At 47.6% G+C, this 21,936-nt stretch overlaps 1 protein-coding gene and 1 long non-coding RNA gene across 4 annotated transcripts in view; one reads left to right on the forward strand and one right to left on the reverse strand.

Annotated features, from left to right (window-relative positions):
- Positions 1–21,936, reverse strand: part of LOC119171757 (uncharacterized) — a 196,131-nt gene that overhangs the window by 122,438 nt on the left and 51,757 nt on the right. The window lies entirely within an intron of this gene.
- LOC119171756 (uncharacterized) overlaps positions 1–21,936 on the forward strand; it is a 127,089-nt gene that overhangs the window by 89,819 nt on the left and 15,334 nt on the right. For all 3 annotated transcript variants that reach the window (XR_012894844.1, XM_075892368.1, XM_075892370.1), the window contains exons 5-6: positions 21,078–21,167; positions 21,417–21,482. Coding sequence is in view for 2 of the 3 variants with exons in the window: in XM_075892368.1 (XP_075748483.1) it covers positions 21,078–21,167; positions 21,417–21,482 (156 nt within the window). In the remaining variant the exon portion in view is untranslated. The remainder of the gene's footprint in view (positions 1–21,077; positions 21,168–21,416; positions 21,483–21,936) is intronic.

Here is a 21,936-nt window from a genome sequence, read left to right on the forward strand (position 1 = left end):
TTAACCACATTTAGTGATATAACAGAATACTATCAAACGCAGAGTCGAATTTATCCCCCACCTCACGCTAAAATCAACAGAGCATAGTGCGTAGCCTGGAGGCGACTACAGACAGAAAGCTACCCATAACCCGTTCAGTTAAAGACTTTATATCCTCATATAAACGAGAGCGACACATTAAAGTTATGCAAGTCTGGTAGAGCCACCCCTGAGCTGCGGCAAGTTCGATATCGGTCAAACGGGAACGTAGCATCAATGACAGACTGAGGGAGCATGCCAATAGTTTCTTCCAGCGCACTGTAAAACCTGCGGATGTGTGCCATAGTTTGAGCAAACGGTGATTCTTGGTACGAGTAGCAAAAAAAAAAAAAAAGGCTAGGGAGCTCTTGGAAGCTTTTTTTATCACAAAGAAAGGGCCCAATTGTATCAGTGATATATAATGTATTCCACATAAATGCACTTTTTAGATAGCCTACTGCCTTGAACTTGACGCGGTACGACGTTTGTTGGCTGTGCACGCAGACGCAGAGTTGTCTTCTTTTTCCTGTGCGTTTCGTAGACTGCCATTAAACAGTTGGTAGTCGGCGCTGTTCTTTCTTCTCTTCTGCTCCTGCTCTTTCGCGAAATGTTATTTCGCGCCTCAGTCATCTGCACCAAGTAAGCAGCAGCTCGCCCAAAAACAAGACCTCTTTTTCAGTAAATAAGAATAATAGAGACGAAGTAACAAGTAAGCATTCCCAAACCACAGCCAATTACGCAACATTCACGCGCTACCTCCACTACTCTGCGACGCATTGACTCGAGTTTCCCCGTCTAATGATGCGGGCGGCATTCTTTTTTTTTTAACAAAGGGGTAACAGGCGACAATAGTCTGTAGTAGTAGAACTGCTCGTCCCCTGTTTGTTTAGAAAAAGTGGGTAACAATTTAGAGTACTAGGTACTATACTATGGGAGGGCAAAAAGCAGTCCCGTGAACCTCACATTTCGGTAGGCCTCGTCAATGTTCGTTTAGAAGCAGTTGGTAACAATTCTCAAAGATAACCAACCCCGACGTTTTTTTTTTTTTCTCGGCAAGAGATGTTGGGGTCTATCTTTAAACTGATTAGCTAGTTCGAAGTAATTGAGGTCTACACGTGATTAAGGGTATAATGAAAAAAAAACGGTATTACGTGTTTTCCTCAGCAACAGATGTTGGGGTCTATCTTCAAACTGATTAGCTAGTTCGAAGTAATTGAGGTCTACACGTGATTAAGGGTATAATGGAAAAAACGGTATTACACGCACACGTACAAAGGAACACACGTCTTTCTTGATCAAGTTCAATGTTCGGACTGCCCCACCCAACCAAATACTCTCTGTGGGCCCGGGAGAAGGCAGCGCACTCTCTCTTTTCTGGATTCGCATCCAGAGTGAGTGTGACTCTCGTCTGTCAACAGTTCCGTTTTCTCTCGCAGTTTCGAGTTCCGGGAGGATGGGGGGGGGGGGGGTAGAAAAAGTGGGTAACGATTGAGAGTACAGGGCACTCTACTATGGGAGAGCTTAAAGCCGTCCCCCCGTGGGCCTCGCAGAGCAAAATGTCTGTGTTTAGAAAGAGTGGTTAACGATTTAAAGTACTTATTACTGTACTATGGGAGGGCTGGAAGCCGTCCGAAACTTCTATACGAAGAATAAGTGAAAGGGGGGGGGGGGGGAATTAGAGAAAAGAGGGTAACGATTTAGAGTACAGGGTACTCTACTATGGGAGAGCTTAAAGCCGTCCCGTTTAGAAAAAGTTTAGCCTCTCATGGGTCCCGGGTAACGTACTGCGATTGTTACATCTGGCCTTCGGAAATCTTCAAGTTTATTTCAGATGTCTTTTTTGTGGGCACTTGTAGTTGCTCTAGCGAAAAACGAAACTCGTTTAGCGATATTTATTTAGTATCACAAATTTACGGCGGAAAACACGTGAATTCGAAAATCGTTTCGTACATAGCATGTGTTTTTTAGCCAAAAATATATATGGGACTACAAAAAACTTTGAAAGCGACACAACAGTTCAACGAAGAAATTACGGTTGATCCACGGCAGCTTAATCGGGCTGCGTTCGGACTGCAATTCGCAATGCCTATTGCCGTTTGACAAGCATGGCTGCCTACACGCAAACGCTTTTTTTTTTATGTCTGTTGTCCCAATTTCTGACATCCCAACAAACGTTGACAAGCTTAGGCAACCTTTTGTAGCACCCGCGATTCCCGGCACATAACCGAAGAGGAATGGAGCTCTGCGCTCAGGAGCTCAGAACTTGCACGTCAACTCTGGGCTGTCCAGAGGGCCCACGACGCGGCGGTTAGGCTCGGCCTACCCGTTCCGACATGGGAGCAGCCCGCTGCTCTACCTACTTGAGGTAGTGTTCCTCAGGACCGCAATATAGTTCTCCGTCCGTCCGTCCGTCCGTTTGTCTCTCCGTCTGTCCGTCCGTCCATCCGTCTGTCCGTCCGTCCGGCCGTTTGTCTGTCCGTCCGTTTGTCCGTTCGTCCATCTGTCCGTCCGCCCGCCCGTCTGTCCGTCCGTTTGTCCGTTCGTCCGTCCGTCCGCCCGCCCGTCTGTCCGTCCGTTTGTCCGTTCGTCCGTCTGTCCGTCCGCCCGTCTGTCCGTCCGTCCGCCCGTCTGTCCGTCCGTCCGTCTGTCTGTCTGTCTGTCTGTACGTCCATCCGTCTGTCTGTCTGTCTGTCTGTCTGTCTGTCTGTCTGTCTGTCTGTCTGTCTGTCTGTCTGTCTGTCTGTCTGTCTGTCTGAAGTAGGTGCCCTAGCAGTTGAACACAGGGGATGATACATTCTCAACACATTCTCGCCTCCTGCGCTTCCTATTCCGGCTACGCTATACATATCAACGACGACGTTCCGAGACGTCCTCGGAGGAGGAGGTCGACGTCAACTGCAAGGACTCCACAGGCCGCGTCCCAGACAAGTGCCGCGCATTCCGAGGCGGGAGGGCGAGCGTCACCGCGTGCGTGTCCGATTCGCGTGCAACCTAAATTCCAGAGAGCTCTAACAAGCGACTCATTCGCTCGCGCCTCGCAACGACGCGTATGCGACGCCCATCGGCACACGTTGGACGTACTGACGACGCGTAGAAGAGATGTCAAGTGGCGTTGAACGCGCGTTTGACATCGGAGGAACGACTCTTTTAGGAGGTGACGAGGGAGCAACTTTCCCTTTCCTTTCGACCCGATTGCTAAGTTTGTTCGGCCTAACCGGCACAGTGGCGCTGAAGTAGAACGTCCTTCTTATTTTACTGCGTGCGAAAAATAGTTGCGCCAGATATCTTGGCTCTACAGTAAAAAAAGAAACTAATGTAATAGAAGTGAAGGGTATTGTCAAAATGCATAACAAAATAATCAAACACAAGTACAAAAATAAAATAGTGCGAAATACCGGTGACAGACAACCATGCCAGGGTTGTGTACAATTTTACTGGTTCTCAATTTTTACTACATTGCAACAACTTGCCCAAGCAGCCACTTCAGCCGCAGTAATACGCTAACATAGCATAACCATCAAACACAATCAAATAAGAGAGAGTGAGAGAAGATGAGGCTCGAAACTTCGAGAACAGCACAAAAATAAAGCGGTCTTGTAAGCAATGAAGAAATTGTAATCAATGAAAACTACTGTAGGGAAATAATTCATCCAGTCGGTCCCTAAAAGCATGGAGTCGAAACAGGAATACAGAAAGGATAGACGTCTAGACCAAATGAACTAAACAAAAAATAAAACTTAACTACTCTGAACGCACATTCCAAATACCACATGATTGCTTCGGTATGAATCGTAGATCAAGATTCAAGGTAAAGTCAATCTCGCTGTATTAAAGAGCAACCATCACAGTGCGTAAGCTTCGAGTATTTTGATAAATATCCTCCGCCCTTTCCATATTGAAATAACCGAGTTACGACAGTCAAATTTTAGAGGGTGCCACTCGTTGCTTAAACGAAGCGATGTGAGGCAGCTAAAGATGAGAAGAACACTAATTCACTTAAACTAGTCGTTCGCTCTCGCTTGTACAGTTCTGGCTCAAGCGCGACCAGCTTGAGCATAACTCAAGCTGGTCTAAACCATACGTGGTTACGTTTATTGCAGCGTGCGAACAAACGAACCTTGACAGTGTGGTTTATCGGGAGCTAGTTCTGATTTGGAAGAGAAATGCTACAGACCAACACCTTTACTTTTGCCAGATACTTGTAGCTACCATAAAAAAATTTACTTTTCCATCCGCTCCGCACTCCCAAAGACACAAGAAAATAGAAGCTGCATCCACCCTCCTCCATTTTTTTTTGAGTCATTCATTTCCATCATGCATGAATATTTCTGCGAGCCAAAGGCTAACGACTTGACTTGGCCTGCTTTCGTTCCATAGTTAGCCAGACAATGCTCGCCGACTTGTAATTTGTGGTTGTGCCTCTCGATTGCGTCTTGAGTGAACTGCTGCCCTGCGGCCGATGTACATAGTTTTGTTGTCGTGCGCCCGCTTAGGGGTCGCTTCTGTTGCTCCTGAGTTGGGCATAGTTTCTTGCCCGGCGCGTGGTCAGCGTCCTTCGCCAGAGCCGAGGCATTGTTCTCTCCGTTTGATAGCGCATACAACGTGAGCGTCGCACCACACGCGCAGCTTGGGCAACGGAGAAAGCTCGTCGCGTATGCATCCTCCGATCTCCGAGGAAAGCGACCGTCACGGCCGTTCGAGTGACCGAGGAGCAAGGTCAGTCGTGACTGCCAGTTCCCACGCGTGTCGTTAATGAGTTAACCGCCGTGGTTGTTTGGCACGCGCATACATCGGCATGAAGGCGACATGATGTTGCTTTGGCGCAGCTCGGTTTGAGCGTGGAGAAAATATGCTATACGGTCGGGAAGAGGAAAAACAGACGACAGTGTGTAGCGCTCACACTGTCGTCTGTTTTTCCCCTGCTTGACTGTACGGCATCTTCACGCTCAAACCGAGCTGCGATAAAGCATTATCATGTTATCATGCACCGACTCGCCCAGTCACCAGTACCAACGCCTCCTCTAGGAAGATGCCTGCCGCATGAGAGAAAAAAAAAAAACAGCTGCCACACCCTTTCCCTCCTTCATTTTGAAAATGTTTTTGGTCGCTAGCGTCACTTGTGGCGAACGGTGCAACAACGCAACACTTTGCATAGCCTCCGAAAGACTGGTGCACAGTTGCAGGTCTCGAATAACTCTCGACCGACGCGCCCCTACGGGCCGCGGATGAAAAACGTTTAGCTGGTACCGCCCGTCGCAGTGATGATAGTGTCGGTCGCGAGCGCCACCGCACGGAGCTTGTTTAAAACTGAAGGCAGGCCAACTCCGCTGGGAGCGTGAGCCATTCCTCAGGCATCTTTCTAGAGGAGGCGTTGCCAGTACATGAAGATGAGAGATATACGGACGATATACGGCAGGGCGACCACGATGTATGCGACTGGCTATAGACGTGACGTTGCTTCTTCAGCTTCGGATACAAGCGCAGCGCGCGCGCTTAGACGCCGCAGCACCGACGTTGAAGGACGAAGTATGTAAATATACAGACCTATTCCATTGTTGTAAACAGTGGTAGGTGGTATCGACATACTGAGGAGCTTTTGGTGAAGTTGCTGTGCCTATAGGCTGTGCACAGCCCTAAGCTCGCCACTGCTCTCTGTGGTCACGTGACAACTCACATGGCAGCCGAGCTCGGAGGCAGCTGAGTTGAAGTTTGCGCTCGTTTTGTTATCACCGTGTCCTGCGCTTTTTATAGTCAGCCTTTCGTAGCCTCTCCCTGCCATAAACGCGTCTCCAAGCCAACATGAACCAACTAAACTCTTTCGCCCCATCGACTATGGCTGAGCGCTTTGCAAGCCACCTCTTCGTTATGCACTTGACAATGTGTTATGCCTGGTGTGATTCTACGCTACTGATATATGGTATAGAATACAACATGTGTTAACGAGGCTCTCTTCTTTATATCATGCGCGCATGTATAGAATTTCTGTTTTTTAACAGCAGCTTGAAGGATTAGCGGGACTCTGTGATAGAATACTCAGCGACGCAGAAGGTCTCAACTTGAATGCTGCTCAAACCGAAAACTTTTAATTAGTTGCAGCTATCTAGATTTTTCGCTCGTGGACAACGCCTATGTTTCGCTAACAACACGACGACACTGACATTTCTGTGAAACGGGCTAATGCTGATTTTCCAAGTATGAGCCAATCTTGAGCGTTATTTGGTCTAGTAGGATCGAAAATATCTATTGTTTCTCTCATAATAAGGTTGAAACGTAACCTTAATATTCCTATTTCTGAAATGTCTTGACAGAAACATGCAGATCAGTTTGAAAATATCCCCTGGGGTAATGAGAAAAAAACAACAAAAAACATGTAACCTTTACAAACGGAGTGGCACATGCACCAACACAACCTCTTTCTTTCTTTTTTTATCCTTTGTTGCTCCCAGGAAGGTACTGCTCTCCTTTTGATACCTATATAGATATAGCTCAAGAAGTGAGTTGTTCCCCGCAGGTAAAAGCAAGAACAAACGCATACATGTGCATGCGCGTGGTCCAGTTTAAACGCAACCCGCCAATTTCACTTGCCGCGCGGCTTTGTCTTCACACGCCTATACATTCGCTCGATTCTCGAGGACTATACACGGCCGGGTGTTAAAATAAGGAGGAAGAGTAACGACTTTATAAGAGCGGCGAGCGTTCCAGTTTTCATTTCTAAAATGATTTACATTCCAAAGTTGCGATCAAGTGCCCTCTTTCCGACCCCGTTCACAAGTCATACATCATAATTCGGGCTGCCTAGAAAGCTGGTTTCCCGCTTTGCAGGCGATGTTCGTAGACGCACAAGTGCAAAGTATTGGTGCGGCTGCGTGCTGTGAGAAATAGGACTGTTACCAGAAAGTGAGGACAATGCGGGGCGCACGTTCAAACGAGTGCAGCAAAGCAAGGAAAAATGAAGTGAACTTTGAAGCACCCCATGGCGACGAGCGCACACTTTCAATCATCGCGTTCAAGTTTATGTTCTTTTTTTTTTCAACTTGAAATTTTGCACGCACAGCCTTTCGGCATCAGTGTTATCAGGCGAGAGGTATAGCACGCAGAAAAGGAGGCGTGGCGTGGCTAGACCCCTGCGCACCGCCACTTGACCCACGAAGCTGTTTTTCAAGCGAGACGCGCATTGAAAAGAGCGCAACAACCACAGGTTTTCAGTGCATAGTGCCCGCACGGAGATTATGTTGCGTCGGGGATCAAAAATGAGGGCTTAGCTTGTACAAGGAGCGACTTTTGGTGCTCCACTAACATCGCGCCCTATAACCTGCCCCCTCCCCTCCCCAGACACACACGCTTTCTTTAGTACTTCGTGCTCTGGAAAGGTGTGCAGAGACGTCGAAACTACAATGGACACGTCTGAACAGCGAATTAAAAATATATATATATGTATATATATGGTGTGAGAGTCATGCCCTGAAAGGGAAGCCGGACCTCCGTCATCTTGCCATGGGCACTATAAAACGTTAGCTTACATCGAAGAAAATGCGGCGATTTCCTCACGTGCCTCATGAATTTAAGACGGCTAACTGAATACTGCTCAAAGTGGCTTTTTTATAGTTACGTTTCCTTGGAAAGCCTGAACGTTTTACAAACTTTAATGTCAGAGATCACGTTAGCAATATTCGTCCGGATGCATTACGTAAGTAGAAAACAGCGATCTCTAATTTTATAATTAACCTAGCAGTTAGGTTAGCAGAAAAAAATAACTTTGCTTCTAATCGGATACGCGTTTGAAGGTTGGGTCAATGCTGCCTTCATTGGGCGAATCCTTGCTTCCCTTTTAATTCATCATACTTTCGTATTCTTATTACGGATTGCCACAATTGCAAATAATATTGCTCTGTGAATTAATTACTACGTGTGTGCATGTTGTGTGAATAAATTATCAGTCTCTTCTAGTAGAGACGTGATGACCAAAAGTTTAAAGGGTTCTTGTAACCGAAATGATCGCGTATCGTCGAAGTAGTTCATGATAGTAACCACCGTAGCTTGTTTAAACACGCTTTAATTAATTCTGCCGATAGTAGCACATACCAGAAGAGACATAAGTGAAAATGTGAATCCAAAGGGTCGGTCACAAATGCGACTAACGCAGTTTGTCCGACCAAGCTATAGTCGCAAGGCGACTGGCAGCAAATGACTGCTTTGATCTCGGAACCTGAGGGTCTTGGCTCACTCGTCCGTAGCTCGATTTTTCAGTCACACGACTCCAGTCACCTCTGATTCAGTCAGATGCACAGGAACAGGACGTCATGCACTTTATCTTGTGGAGCAGTGGCAATACGAGAAGACGTGAATTCTACATATCGACGCGTGCATAACTCGCACGCTGGTGTGAACATCGCTTTCGCGGCCGACTTGAGTTAGTCGCCGGAGTGAACGAGAATTAAGAGCATGACGACGGCGACACGAAGAAAAGAGCGAATACGGTATTTCGATCATTGTGGTTGACGCCAGACAGCGCGAGACGTGCTGCTCCGTTTTAGCGAGCCCCGCAACCGGCTGCCCCCTCGCTCTTCAAGTGGCTTCTTTTTTCATCGCTCGGTTTCCTTCCACCCACCGTATTTATAGCACGACGCTATCGCCGTTGGCACCGCGGCGGCATCATCACAACAGCGTTCGATCGTCCGTGGCACCTTGCGTGTGACCCGGGCAACGCGGGCGTGCGATGCCAGCACGGCGCCCCCTTGTTGGCTGGCCGGTCTTGTTCGGCATGCCGCCAAGACAATGGGCGGAGAGCGCGGAACCCACCGTGTTATGGTACACGAACGAGCGGAGTATATAAGTACTTGGAGACCTGCGGGTTGTGAGAATTGCTCTACCCCAGAAGACTTGCGAAAAGGCAGTGACAGGCTCGGAAGACTCGTCTATATGGCGTTGTGCGCGAGGGCCCACCATACACCATCATGCCTCGCCAATACTACGCCGTGGGCGATAAAACTGGGCGGATGCTTCAGTGGGTTCCCATCGCCATGTGCGCCTCCTCACTCGCCGCGATGTTCAGTAGACGAATTTCGCGCGCTATTAGACGCTCGATGCACAGGACACGGATGAGTGGAGCCCCTATATTAAGTAGTCCGCGAAGTGTAAGTGGGTCTGCGGGGAAAACACTACCCACAGTGGATAGTAGGTGGTCACAATGGAACGGTCAGAACGACAGCGCAAGTTTTACGACTGGTGCGAGCGGGAAGCGTGAAGGTGTCGCTGTAGATGAGGAGGCGTCATGACGGGGAGTTTTTCGTATTTTTCTTGGTTGTTGAAGCGAATCACCTGTTGCGGGATATTTTTAAAAAAATCACCTCATAAACAAAAAAAGCACTGTTTCATTTTAGAACAGCGGCCAAGGAAGATGAAACCGTCCGGTTACTGTATTAGGCATTTGTCAGAGAGAAGGCTTTGAAAGCTTTATTACGTTTTTTTTGTTTTTTTTTTTTTGCGCACAGCTAGCCTTGGAGACGGACTTTAGTGTCGTATTCTCTTTGATTTTGCTCCTTCGCTATCTTTTGTGTTCTCTCTCTCTCTCTCATCGTAGCATCTCTCTCCCGTCATCTTTTATTTCTCTCACCCCCTTTCCGCAGCACCGAGAAGACAGTCGGTCTAAGAACTGGCTAACCTCCCTGTCATTCCGCTTATTTCTTCCCCCTCCTCCAACCGCTAATATATATTTGCGCCTTGATCATTTTGTGCTTTTTTTTCAGTCATTTGTGCATTCTACCGACTTCAAAACAAGCCCACGTGAGGCAAAACCTAATAGAAACTCTCGCTGAATTGTCATATAGGCATGCATGCGTATTTTTATTATTACAGATTCTTAAGATTCCCAAACATTTACGGTGAATTCAATGACGAATGCTTCATTGAGTATGTCCCGTACATACCGCTAACATCACTCACCATTTTACTGTTTCATTTTTCCTTTGGCACTGCGAGATCTCAGTCTGTTTCTCTTTTCCTCACCACTAACCACCCTCTCTCTCTCTCTCTCTCTCTCTCTCTCTCTCTCGTAAATGAACTTGCTCGTCGGACGGTGCAACCGAAACGAGTCCGTGTGCTCCGAAGGAAATCCCGCCATAGCGAGCATGCTCATGACTTGAAGCAGGCGGTGCCAGAATGTTTCATCGTATCCTGAGAGAACACCATTGCGGCGCGTACGAAGGTGATTATCGCGGAGAAGAACTTCGAACACGGCCGCAGCAGCAAGCATGGCGAACGTTGCGCAAGGCTAGTGGCGCCGTCTTTGGCCCATTCGCGCCACCCCGCCCCTGCGCTACAGCTGCCGTCGTTTCCTTTGCGTGTTTTATGGGCGACTCCCTTCCTGACAAGCGCTAAGGGCCCAGTGTACGCGCCGTTAGTGCGCCAAATAAATTATTCGAGAGCCTTCAAAGCCCACTTAGGACTCTCTTTCTTGGAACTTGCAACCGCAGAACGGCCCCGGTAAATGCGTGTCCTGAAACGAGCACAGCGTTCGCCTAGATGTGCAGTTAGATGGGTCTTCGTGTAGCGCCACACTAAAGAGACAAGTCGTTCTTTCTTGCTTGAACATTAGTACTAACGTTCAAATGAAAAAAAAAAGAGTGGTAGAGAACTTACTCTCGAACTGGTAGGAAATGAAGACAATGTTTCTGTTATAACATGCAAATCGCTGTATTCACCATTAAAAAAAAAAAAAAAAACTCATAAGGACGGGGGTGTGGTTGAAAAACGAATAACAGGACAGTGCCAGTTCTGTTTCTTTTTCAACCTGCAGTGTACTTCGCCTCAATGCGTTGCTTTTGAATATGAATTCTTACCAACTTGCCAAACTTTCCACTTGAACTTGAACTGCGAAAACTAGACGACATCAGCTGCCAATTAGTGAACAATCACGCACACAAGCCAAAGTGAGTCGCTCATAACCAATAACAGTCAGCACTGGTTGTAAGCGAGTCACTACGATATTTGAGCGTGGTCTGGAATTACTATCGGGCCTCATCATAGCCCGCTACAGAAAGACAGTGCAAAAAGCCCGTTAGACATTGTCGTCAATGAAAAAAAGAAGATTGTCGTTACCGCGAAATCAAGGCACAATTAGACACCGAGCTTGTACTTATTCGTTTTGTAAGACTGCGTAATAACACAACTGCAGTTTCTTTTCTGCTATTTCACTCGCGATTTCGCCAGCCTCTTCTACTGCTTCTAACAGCGTCGTAAATATTGGCAGACTTGAATGCACTATGCCCGTTGGTTAGCATAGAATGAGCGGTGATTAGTTTGAAATGATATTCATTCAAGTTAGCGCGCCGAGTGGCCCTTATTTTTGTTCACTGAGGCAGAAACAGGCGAGCACGCCAGTCCTTAATTCGTTCCGCCTCGTTCGGAAACCAGTCTCCGCTAATTGGTTCCGGCCGCGCGCCATTTCGACTGTGCCACCGGTGTACTCTAGTTGCACGCTATCACAGGGTGACAGCGTTGTGTTCTGGGTAATCTGCACACTGTACATGCGCAATAAATTTCAATAAAAGGTAAGCTAAGTGGTAGATTAGTTTCACATGCTGTATACTATCGTACCAGATCAAAGTGGGTATCCACAGGTGTAAGCATTTATTTTACACATGTATTGCCCATCGTACCAAACGAAACTTGGTAGCCATCAGCGTTGAAACAAAAGTAACACAAACAAAAAGGGACAGTCCATGTGATGGTACGGGACTGCAAGCTCTTTCCGTTGAGTCCGACAGCTTTTCCGCTGCGTCTATGACACGAAAAAACGCGCAGCCACGCACAATGCACTATATCTCACGCGCTGCACGTTCAGTCTCGCGTACTAACACACACGTTGCATTAAGGATACAATTTAGCTTTATAAGGAACGTCATTGTAGCGCGCTACGTTATACGGAATCAGTGATCTCCGCATCTCCATTCAACTGCTGCACCATGTAGCAGCGGTGTTCCGAGGTCACATTGTGGAGAGTACAGCGGGGCCCACAATGGAACGAAGGACGCTCTTGCCAATGCAACGCACCGCATCCGGTTTACAGCGCGGACTTTTCCCTTGCGCCGAATCGTTTTCCCTCATCGCTTTCTCCCCTAGTGCCTCCTGTCGGTGACAGCCGGAAGTCGGACGTTGCTAATACAGACGTAAGAGGGCGCAAAGCAACAACAACAAGAGGCGTACGGCATGCTCGTTTCTCCCGCCCGCCTGTGGCCCACTGACTGACCCAGGCGACGGTGCACCGGCCGTGTAATCACGATCACTTAGGCGCGGCCCGCGCCTTGTCAGCGACGCAGCTCGGCGTGCCACAATCGGAGCGAACAACCGCAGCGTCAATGCAGCGGTCCGTATACAGCGTGCAACACACGCTTTGCCGTCAAGAGAGATGAAATTGTTAACTAAAGCTCCGTGCAGGCTGTCTCAAGGCTGCTCCCGCTGTTTTCGCCATGTTCTTTCCACGTATACAGGTTGAACATCTCTCCACGATGCTCGCCCCTCTTCTTCCTTCCGAAAAGCGTTCGGCGCGAAGCTGCCGGACCACCCAGGTTGAACGCTTTCTCGAAGCCCGTCAAACTACGTGCCAGTGTTGCCTCTGTGTTTGATAGCTTTTAGATGCATCCGTACGGAACAGTCACAACTTGCAAAAGCAGCGTGGGGCATGGGCGCGGGGCAGCAGTTCTATGGAGCACTAAACTGAAACAAAAAAAAATAATATCTGAGGTTTTACATCCGAAAACCACGGGATGATTATGTGAGACGCCATAGTGAAGGGCTCAGGAAATTTCGAAAATGGTGTTCTTTAACGGGCAATCTCATCGCAAAGTACACGGGTTTTAGTTTGTTGTATTTTACGCAAATTAGCCGATGCACATATCAGATACCGCTGCCACTACTATAGTCAGTAACACAAGTAACACGAGAAAGCCTACCGCTGCAGTGCTGCACGCTATTTGGGACGCCGCCGCTGCAGACTCGTTCCGAAAACAAGTTTATTATAAGGCAGTAAAGAGTAAAGTTAATGTCAGTAAAGAGTGAAGTTAAGTAACGAGCAAAGTTAATTAGAAGATCGATAACTCAACGGCTTCTTTAATTCGGTCAGACACTCTGCGCCGGTGGAATGGTGAGAGGGAGAGAAAAAGGAACGAGATAGGTGACGGTTTTATGTGATCAGATACACACCAACGCGTGCACACCAACGCACACGCAAAGAGCGTCCCTTCTTGAAAACTTTTCACACTATAAAAACTTCGTTTTGTTTTTTGTTCTGTGTAGTCAGCGGCTTACGTGGCGCGCCGGTTTTTCACGCTTGAAGCTCTAATTGACCGGAAGCTAATCGAAGTGACCTTCCCCTATTCGAAAGGCCTTCCACGCTCGCACTACAGTGAGCAGGCGAACATGTATACGCGCTTTCAAACAAACATATAAATGAAGGAGTAGGAACGAGTGCCTGGTTAACAGACAGAGGACGCGTGCAGAGGAAGACTCGACTCGTGGCGCGCAGAACAAGCTGCAGAGTCCTTGTGTGCCCGCCGAGAAAGACAAAGAGGCCTAGCGGAGTCTTTGATGGCCTCGGCCGTGCACCGTCCCCCGCTTTTCCCACGCGTTGGCACAAAAGAAATACAGCAGAGGAGCACCATCGTGCACGGGACAATGCCGCCGCCTCTGTGCTCGAGGCGGAGCAAAGTGCGGCGCCCCCACGTGGCGGCCGCGACAAGAGTTTTTGTCCTGTTGAGTGAACGCCTACGCCACCACGCGGCGGGAGACAAAACGCGTCGACGACTCTCACTGGAGGCAACTAAATTCTACGCCAGTTAGCGACAACAATGAAAAGTGATGATTTGACCTGAAGTTCGGGTAGTGTGGGGCGTAAGCTGCAATGCGTGGCATCTGGCTGGCTTCCTGAGCTAAAATATTAGTAGTCGAGGCCGAAGTAGACTGAGCTGATGACTCCTGCGAGCTGCAGTAATGACAGGCGGGCGGGAAGACAACGCAAGAGTTGATGCAGTTGAACGGCGAATGTTAACGTTAGCAGTTTGACGTTCAAGTGTGACTTAGAAGTGTGGCAGCTTGGGCTAGTTGGTATGGCATGACGATAGTTATAGCGCGAGGACAAAACGACGACACAGCGTCCTTCTTGTTTCTGTGTCGTCGTTTTGTTCTCGCGCTATAACTATCGTCATGAAGTGTGACGCTCGACGCGATACTGTCTACTACCACGAAATAACGAAACATTAGTGGACTGCTAAAACGCGATTTCTTTGATTGCTCTATACATTATGGGCGTAATTCGTTTTTTTTTACTGCAATGGTATTACGCACCACTTGAAAGTTTGGACCTTTCATGCAAAACGTTATTTCAAACATTATTTCGCATCCTTCTTAAGCGTGTTTTGTTAGCTACCCAACAAAGGTCACGGCTTGTTCTTATATCGAAACAAATTAACGCGTTGTAATTATTCAAACTTAAAGTGCGCTTCGAATAGGACACTGGGTTAAGTGCAGGCTACTCTGGTGTCGCACCCCAAGCGCAATTTTAAGTTTGATTAATTTGTCGCACCAACTAACCCCTCAACACACGCTTGTCGAGTTCAATGCATCGTAAGCGGTAATGTCTAGCGTTAACATGGCATTCGAATAATGTAGTTGAAAGTGAGAACGGGGAAAAGGTATACCGGGTTGCCTGTTCTATAGAGAAGCAACTGCAGAGTGCAGGCAAGTTCGGTTAGCGGCTTCCTCTTTCAAGAGACCGCATGGTGCAATAACCGTTATAGAGCGTCTTGCTTGATTCTGTTCATGTTTTTACCATTCCCAGAGTGTGCTCGTTTACTGGAATATCGTTATTTGTTCTTCATAGTTCTTTACTGCAACCAAACACATCTAGCTAATATACCAGTACATAGTTAAAAAGGGGAGAGAATGAGAACACACTAAAGAAAAAAAAAAGATAGAGCATCTTCAAATCAGTGTGCAGGTATGGTATATCGGAAGTGAGCGGAACGATTAAACATGCAAGCGCAGAGCAGGACGGCACCGATGCACACCTAAGTGGCACACAATTATTTAAGATAATAGCCTAATGGCTAATTTGCTTGCTCGTTTCCGGGCCGGTCAGATTACGGTTTCGACTTCTTTTTTTCATACACATGCACAAACTAACAAATGTTATGTACATTGACTTTTAAAAGTGTACGTTCCCCCTTTTTTAATTGCATGCAGCAGAGTGGTTACCGGCTCTTAAAGCAAATTTAAGAAAAAAAATTCACAGTGACTTGACATAATTCCTTGCAGTAAGACGTCTCTTTGACTTGGTCTATCACAACCAACTATAGACAGTTAAGATACCGCTCGCAGGTAAAGAGATCGGGAAAAAAACCCCAGTCCCCGAAGCCAAGAAGGAACGCTTATTATAAGGCATACCCTTCGGAGTTGCTTCGCTACAAACCAGTGACTGCGCTGGCGCAAACGGACAGAACGAAAGCTCCACACGCAGGTTGAAATGACGCACGCTGCACTGCACTAAGAGTGGTCACTGCTCAGCCTTGTGGCGTACGAAAATTGACGCAAGCAGGGCATTCCAGGTCCGAACGTACGCGTCTTTCGAGCGACAGGAAATGAGCCGATGGTATACGCAATAACGCCACGATGATTCATGACGGACAGCGTACAACGAGGCCTGTTGCGGCGCGCTTGAACGAGCAAAATCATGAAGATCGGGAAAAACGCGTCCTTCCGGAGAAAGTGTTTGTATCGGACTTACGTTTCGTATATTACGTGGCCTCGAAATCAGCGCACGCGATAAGATCAAACTAGTTTTCACCGACGCGACGAAGCAAGGAAAGGTAAAAAAAAAGAGAACAGTCGACACGGCTTCAACTTAATCTTTTGTTCAATGTTTTGTTTTTGAGTGGGTTTGTCTCGCAGGCAGCCGGCCGCTCGCCGCCTCTGTGCTTCGCGTTGGTGACAAAGGGAACCGAAAAATAATGCGCTACCGGTGCTGTCCCGCTGGCTCGTTTGTTGCGACCCGAAATCGCCCCTCCCCTTGTTTGGACCCCGCGCCAGATCTAAAGAAGTTGGGCACCTGAGATCTAGAACTTGGACGCCGTGGGCTAAGGTGGTACACAGCTGGCAATCGGCTGTTTCGTAAGCGACGTGACCGACTTAGTTCTTTGTCTCGAGAGCAACTTATCGCGTGACGTAGGACTGCTACGTATAGAGAGGCCAGCAGATTAATAGCACGTTGCATCACCTCTTAATTCGAAACCTCCACCTTCGAAGTTCATTCATCGGTGCGGGCTCGACGATTTTGGACTTTATTGCTCACGTTGATTCGTTTTGTCAACCGCTCAGCATGCGGAGCGATAGCCCAGAGGTATTGAGTGGCTTGTTGACTCATTGAATTTAAGTCCTCAAAACTACAAAATAGTGCGATGCTATATCATCTCATGCTTTTATAAAGATTTTTTTATTTTGATCCGAAATGAGCAAATGGCGCTTTTTTCAGAACACGCCAAAACTACTTTCCTAAATGAAAAAAACAACAAACAGGATATTAAACAACACACCTTGGACACCGAAAGAACTTTAATGCAATGTCAATATAATAATATCGTATCAAGTGAGGAGCCGGTGGAGCTATATGGACGCAAATGCCTATATATTGATTTAATATAAATTAAGAAAAACGAAAAAAAAATCAACACTGCAAACTGTCGCCGCGTCTGTGAGCTCTCGCTTAGATGCCTCACTCATCAACTGACCTGGAAATACACGGCTGAAACTGAGACCTTGACCTTATCCTGCTGACGTTTGCTTCGTTTAATGCAAATACTCTCAAGCAAACAAGCCCCCAGAAAGAAAAAAAAAAAACTTCCACTCTGAGTACGCCTACAGCTATGACGCTCGTATAATGACATTCCGCCTCGTCTGAGCGAACTGAAAGAAAAAAAAAAACGACATTAAAAATTACGGTTTCATCCTACACCAGTGAAACACCCCGTAGTTAGAGCCTATAGCACAGAAATTCTCGGAAAACGCGACATCCACCTGTGCTTTCATTTAGGGAACGCCGTGCATGTCTAGGCTTACGCTTAACGCATTTACGACTCTCTGTCTCTCTCTTCACTCTCGCATAGCAATCATTTGACGAGGAACGTTTGTTGGTGCGCGCGCACACGTTACCCAATGTATGTCTCATAGCCTTTACATTACGCCCGTTTTCCCGAAGCTTTTCTGTACCGCGCGCTCCATGCAACACGCGTATAGAAACGACACGATCCGCACTGGAGACACATTTACCTCCCGCTTCGACTCTTCAGCGCGAAGCGCGTCGTTTTGAGCCGTTATGCATTATTACGCGTAACCTACATTATGCTGGGGACGAGCGCGCGCGATCGCTTGTGAAGCACACCGCGTGCAATTCCCCCCTTCCCCCCACCCCCCAGCAGCGCATGTGTATCTTACACGGCCACCGTGGTCTCCAGGCGTGGCCTCGGCAGTGCATGCGTGCGGCTTCCTCCTCTTCGTGACTCGAGAGTTAGCGGTTTCGTTTGCACAGCGCAACTCTCTCTCTCTCTCTCTCTCTCTCTCTCTCTCTCTCTCTCTCTCTCTCTCTCTCTCTCTCTCTCTCTCTCTCTCTTTTTCTTTCTTTTCTCCCTCTCTCTCTCTCTCTTTCTCTCTCTTTTTTTACTCCATATGCAGTGAATGCTACTCGTAGGCGCAAAATACAGCCGGGCTGCGCAACTTTTCTCACGCCACCGAGTCGAATGAGGAATGCATGTGGAGAGCGTGGGCGAGGCTGAACCGCCGCAGTCGACTCGCTTTCGCTGTTCTAGATCACGCGAGTCTGTCACTGCACGGGGCCGCTTACGTGGCGCGCTGCGTCCGAAGCTGCCGTGCACTGTCTCTCATGGTGGACCAGTGGTTGCGGTGCTCGTCTGCTGACGCTAAGGTCGCTGGTTCGATCCCAGTCGTGGTGGTCACAGTACAGTGGAGGCGAAACGGTAGTGGATCGTGTGCTGTGCCATGTCAGTGCACATCAAGGAAGACCAGACGGTCTCAATTTCCGGAGCCCTTCACTACGGCGTCTTTTATGATCATATCGTGGATTTAGAACGTGAAACCCTAAATATTAATGCTAATTACCTGCCATGCCCTGGCCAAGTTATGGATTTTTGAACACAATTTGCAAATGTAAGCGAGACCAAAGAGAGAGAGAGAGAGACAAGAGGAGAAGCAGGAAAGTTAGGCAGACGAGCATTCAGTTTGCTACCCTACGCGGGGTCTAAGGAACTGTAGGCTTAAGAGAGCACGCGCCCAGGTGTACACTCGGTCACTGAGGCCGGTGTTTCTGACACTCGAGACTTCGGCGCCGTGGCATTCGACAGCGCGACCAATACGGAAGTTCAGGGAGGTTAACCAATCATGCACGCGCATATAGTTTCCGTTGGCTGCTCTTTGTGTGGTGGTTGGGGCTGCAGTGATAAAAAGAGAAGGGTCACAGAAAAGGAGAGGTGCAAACACGAACGAAGTGCGTACTGAACTGCAGCAGCAAAGAGCGATGAGCTTAGCTTTAGTAATGTCCTTAGAATTACAAAATTAATGCTCGAAACTCTGAGCTCGAATGCTCGAAACCGTACACATTTGCACGCGCATGGGTAGCGTACAACTTTTGGTGTACAAAAGAATCTCAAAATGTCAAAAGTCGTTTTGCAAGAGCTTAGTTTTATATGTTACTGGTAGTTTGGAATCACTCATACCATGCCGAAGGATGACGATAAGCGCAGTCAATTTAATTAAGCAGAAAGAATGAATGTAAATAACATCTCAATGCAGTTTTACGCGACCACTACAGTTGTCCGAGTGCACCATGAAATGACTAGTCCGATATTAAGAAAAGAAAAAAAAATACATGTCATATCCCTCTTTTAACGAATTGCTAAAAAACGAAAGGCAAACGTGTTTTCGCCGAGGTAGATGAGCATTAATTTCGCATTGTTTCACCACAAGGGCGACGGTATGAATGCTACAGCAACAAATTGTAATTTCATGCGAAGAATGGCAAGTAGCTAGAAACTTGCAGTACGCACCTCATGCAGAAAGCGCGCACGAAATGAGCATACACAGCACGAGCGTGGACAATCAACTGTCTCAGATCGACACTTAAAGCACGCTGCTCAGTCAGAAAGAAAAACGAACGAAACGAACTCACAATTATACACAGGACGAGCGTGAACAACTGTCACAATTTTCACTTCTTCGTATGTGAGCAGCGTTCTCGCTGCCGTGGCAGTGAGCACGCTGCCACGGCAGCGGAAGCGAAGTGAACGCGGCCGCGGCAGCGAGGGAAGTGACCTTCGCGCTCTCCTGAATCACGTGTCCGATCTGAGAAGCGCGATCTCTAGCGACACACCACGTTCACAATTGTTTTTCCAGCTATTGAAGTTTCTATTTTCAAGCTCCTATTTCCGAATAATTTAATGCTCGGTCGTGCACCTGTTCTGAATCGTGCGGTGCAGCCGAGTGATTCTGCCCCGCAGCAGTCGCGCGTACAACCGAAGCTGTAGTTCTGCGCACGTGGCACGCAACTTCTCACTGTGGCAACGACCTCAACACACGAAGCGAGTGTTCTGACGATTCCGTGCAGCGTCATTCTCAGTCAAGAAGTTGTCATGTCGGGTCTCTCATTTAGCAAACCGCGTCTGATTGCGGCAAGTGTGCTCCCGGTTCTTTAATGAATCGCAGCGTCCGGCAGAGTGTCCGCCATACAGGCCCTTCAAACATCGCGTAAGCGTTTCTTGATTGACATATTCGAGTTTCATGGTTAATAATAAAACGACCATCTCGCTTGTGTCATCCTCGATTGTTCACCTTGCTCCGCGCTGTACGAAATTTCTGTGCACGGCTCTGGCGACAGGTGCCGTGACGTAACGCCAGACACGCCCCGTTCGTCGCGCTCCGGTGCCCAAATTGCGGATCGTCACCACGCGGAGAGGACGAGCAGCTCTCCCTCTCGTAGACCGGGCCAAAGATTCGGGTGCATTTCGGTGGCCAAGACTGGATGAAGAGGAGGAAGCGACGCCATAACAAGCTGCGATACGTGCGTGAAACGTAGACGCAGTCCCCTCTCTGTTTCTCTGAGACAGGTATCAAAACAGGAACGAAAAGAAAGTGGTTTCTTTTCTTCGCGGTTTCGCACGCACGATAGGAAACAAAGGAAGAAGACAGTGTCTGACCAGCGTGTGGTACGACGTCTACTGTATATCTGACCGTCTGGTGTTGACCCGCTGCAGCGCTTGAAACTAGTGAGCGGGAGTCATTAAACAGAGAAGCGACTCTTTAAATGAGCCCCGAACCGAGCAACATCCGCTCCGTTCGCTCTGCTTGCGGCTTTGTAGTTTTTGCAGCGGAGGAGCCCTGGTTTTGTACTCTCCTGCAAGCTTCGCAAAATGAGAAAGTGGTTCATTTACACGGTGGCGGCGGCCGTAAGGACACGAATGCACGAGACGAAACGATAACGTTTTTCTTTAGCAAACTTTCTTTTTGAGGGGTTATCGGTCACTTTTTTATTGCTGTAGAGGGTGGGTAGGTATATTGTTTTTTGTTACTCGGGCGGAAACGCAGCCACCTTTTACTTTTGTTTAATGTGAAGAAGGTTAACGCCCGTGTGCCGCTCATTGTATAAGAAAGTGAGGGCAAGAAAATGCAATTTATTTTACAGTAAGTGCCCCTAACAAAGCGCGTGCGTGTCATGAGCATGCACCAGTTTTGTACAATCCTTTGTGTCCTATAACAATGCGCAGGCTCATAACAGGAAATCTTTAATGACCATGGCTTTCTTATTTAACATGAACCTAACAAAGCTGTTCAGAGAAGTGGATACGCGCATTTCTCATCGTGTAATACGAGAAGTGTGCAAAAATAATTTCACACATAAGTGACACCAGCTAATGTTCACCAAGCTCCATGCACGATCTCTCGTGATGCCGCAAGTTTTTACACGAACAGCATGCGTGAAATAGCTGTTGTTTCTCTCTTTGCAGTTACTCAGGGGCCATGGCAGGCATAGTTCCAGACCTCCGGACAAATCTAAGAGTGACCGCGACAAAAGCAGCGGCAGTCATCGCGCGAACGTACGTATATCGAATAGGCGTGTATATTTATGCTTAAAATCAAACCTAATATAGAAAGCCTTAATGTATTATGAGCGACCACTACGTATCACACAATAATACAAAAAAAGGCAAAATACTAATGATAGATCCCGTTACGCCAGAAGTCAGCGCTAAAGATATAAGCCACCGGAATCACTAACCAGACCTATTTACCTATCAAGGTAGTCTTGTTACATTTCTTTCTTTTTCTTTTCGGGACAAATGCAGGGAACAGCCAAGGTTGCCATGGAGTCAACAGAAGTTCAGTGCGACGCTTCTTCAAACCCAGAATCTGTAAGTTTCAGAATCTGTAGTATATCGCACGCGCCACGACACCGTCAGACCAACACACATGTAGGACCAATAAATGACCTTATTTACAACGCTAAATTATTTTAACGTGAACTGCTGCTGCTAATGGATCACATTTAATAGTGATTGTTCATCACCATATTATCATGAGAGATGCCGTACTGGAGGGCTCCAAAAATTTCATCAACCTGGGGTTCTTTAACGCGCACATAAATCCAAGCACATGAGCCTCAATTATTTTCGTCTCCATCAAAAATGCAGCTGCCGCGGCAGGGATTCAATCCCATGACCTATACGGATAAGCAGTCGGACCATAACCACTTGACCACCATGGCGGGTTGGATCGTACTCAAGTTTTCAATAATGCAACGACCAACGAGACTATTATAAGTATTCGAGTTCGCAGACACCTACGCCACGTGTGTGGCATGCTCTG

This window comes from Rhipicephalus microplus, chromosome 4 (assembly GCF_043290135.1).
Source record: "Rhipicephalus microplus isolate Deutch F79 chromosome 4, USDA_Rmic, whole genome shotgun sequence".
NCBI classification, from domain to species: domain Eukaryota; kingdom Metazoa; phylum Arthropoda; class Arachnida; order Ixodida; family Ixodidae; genus Rhipicephalus; species Rhipicephalus microplus.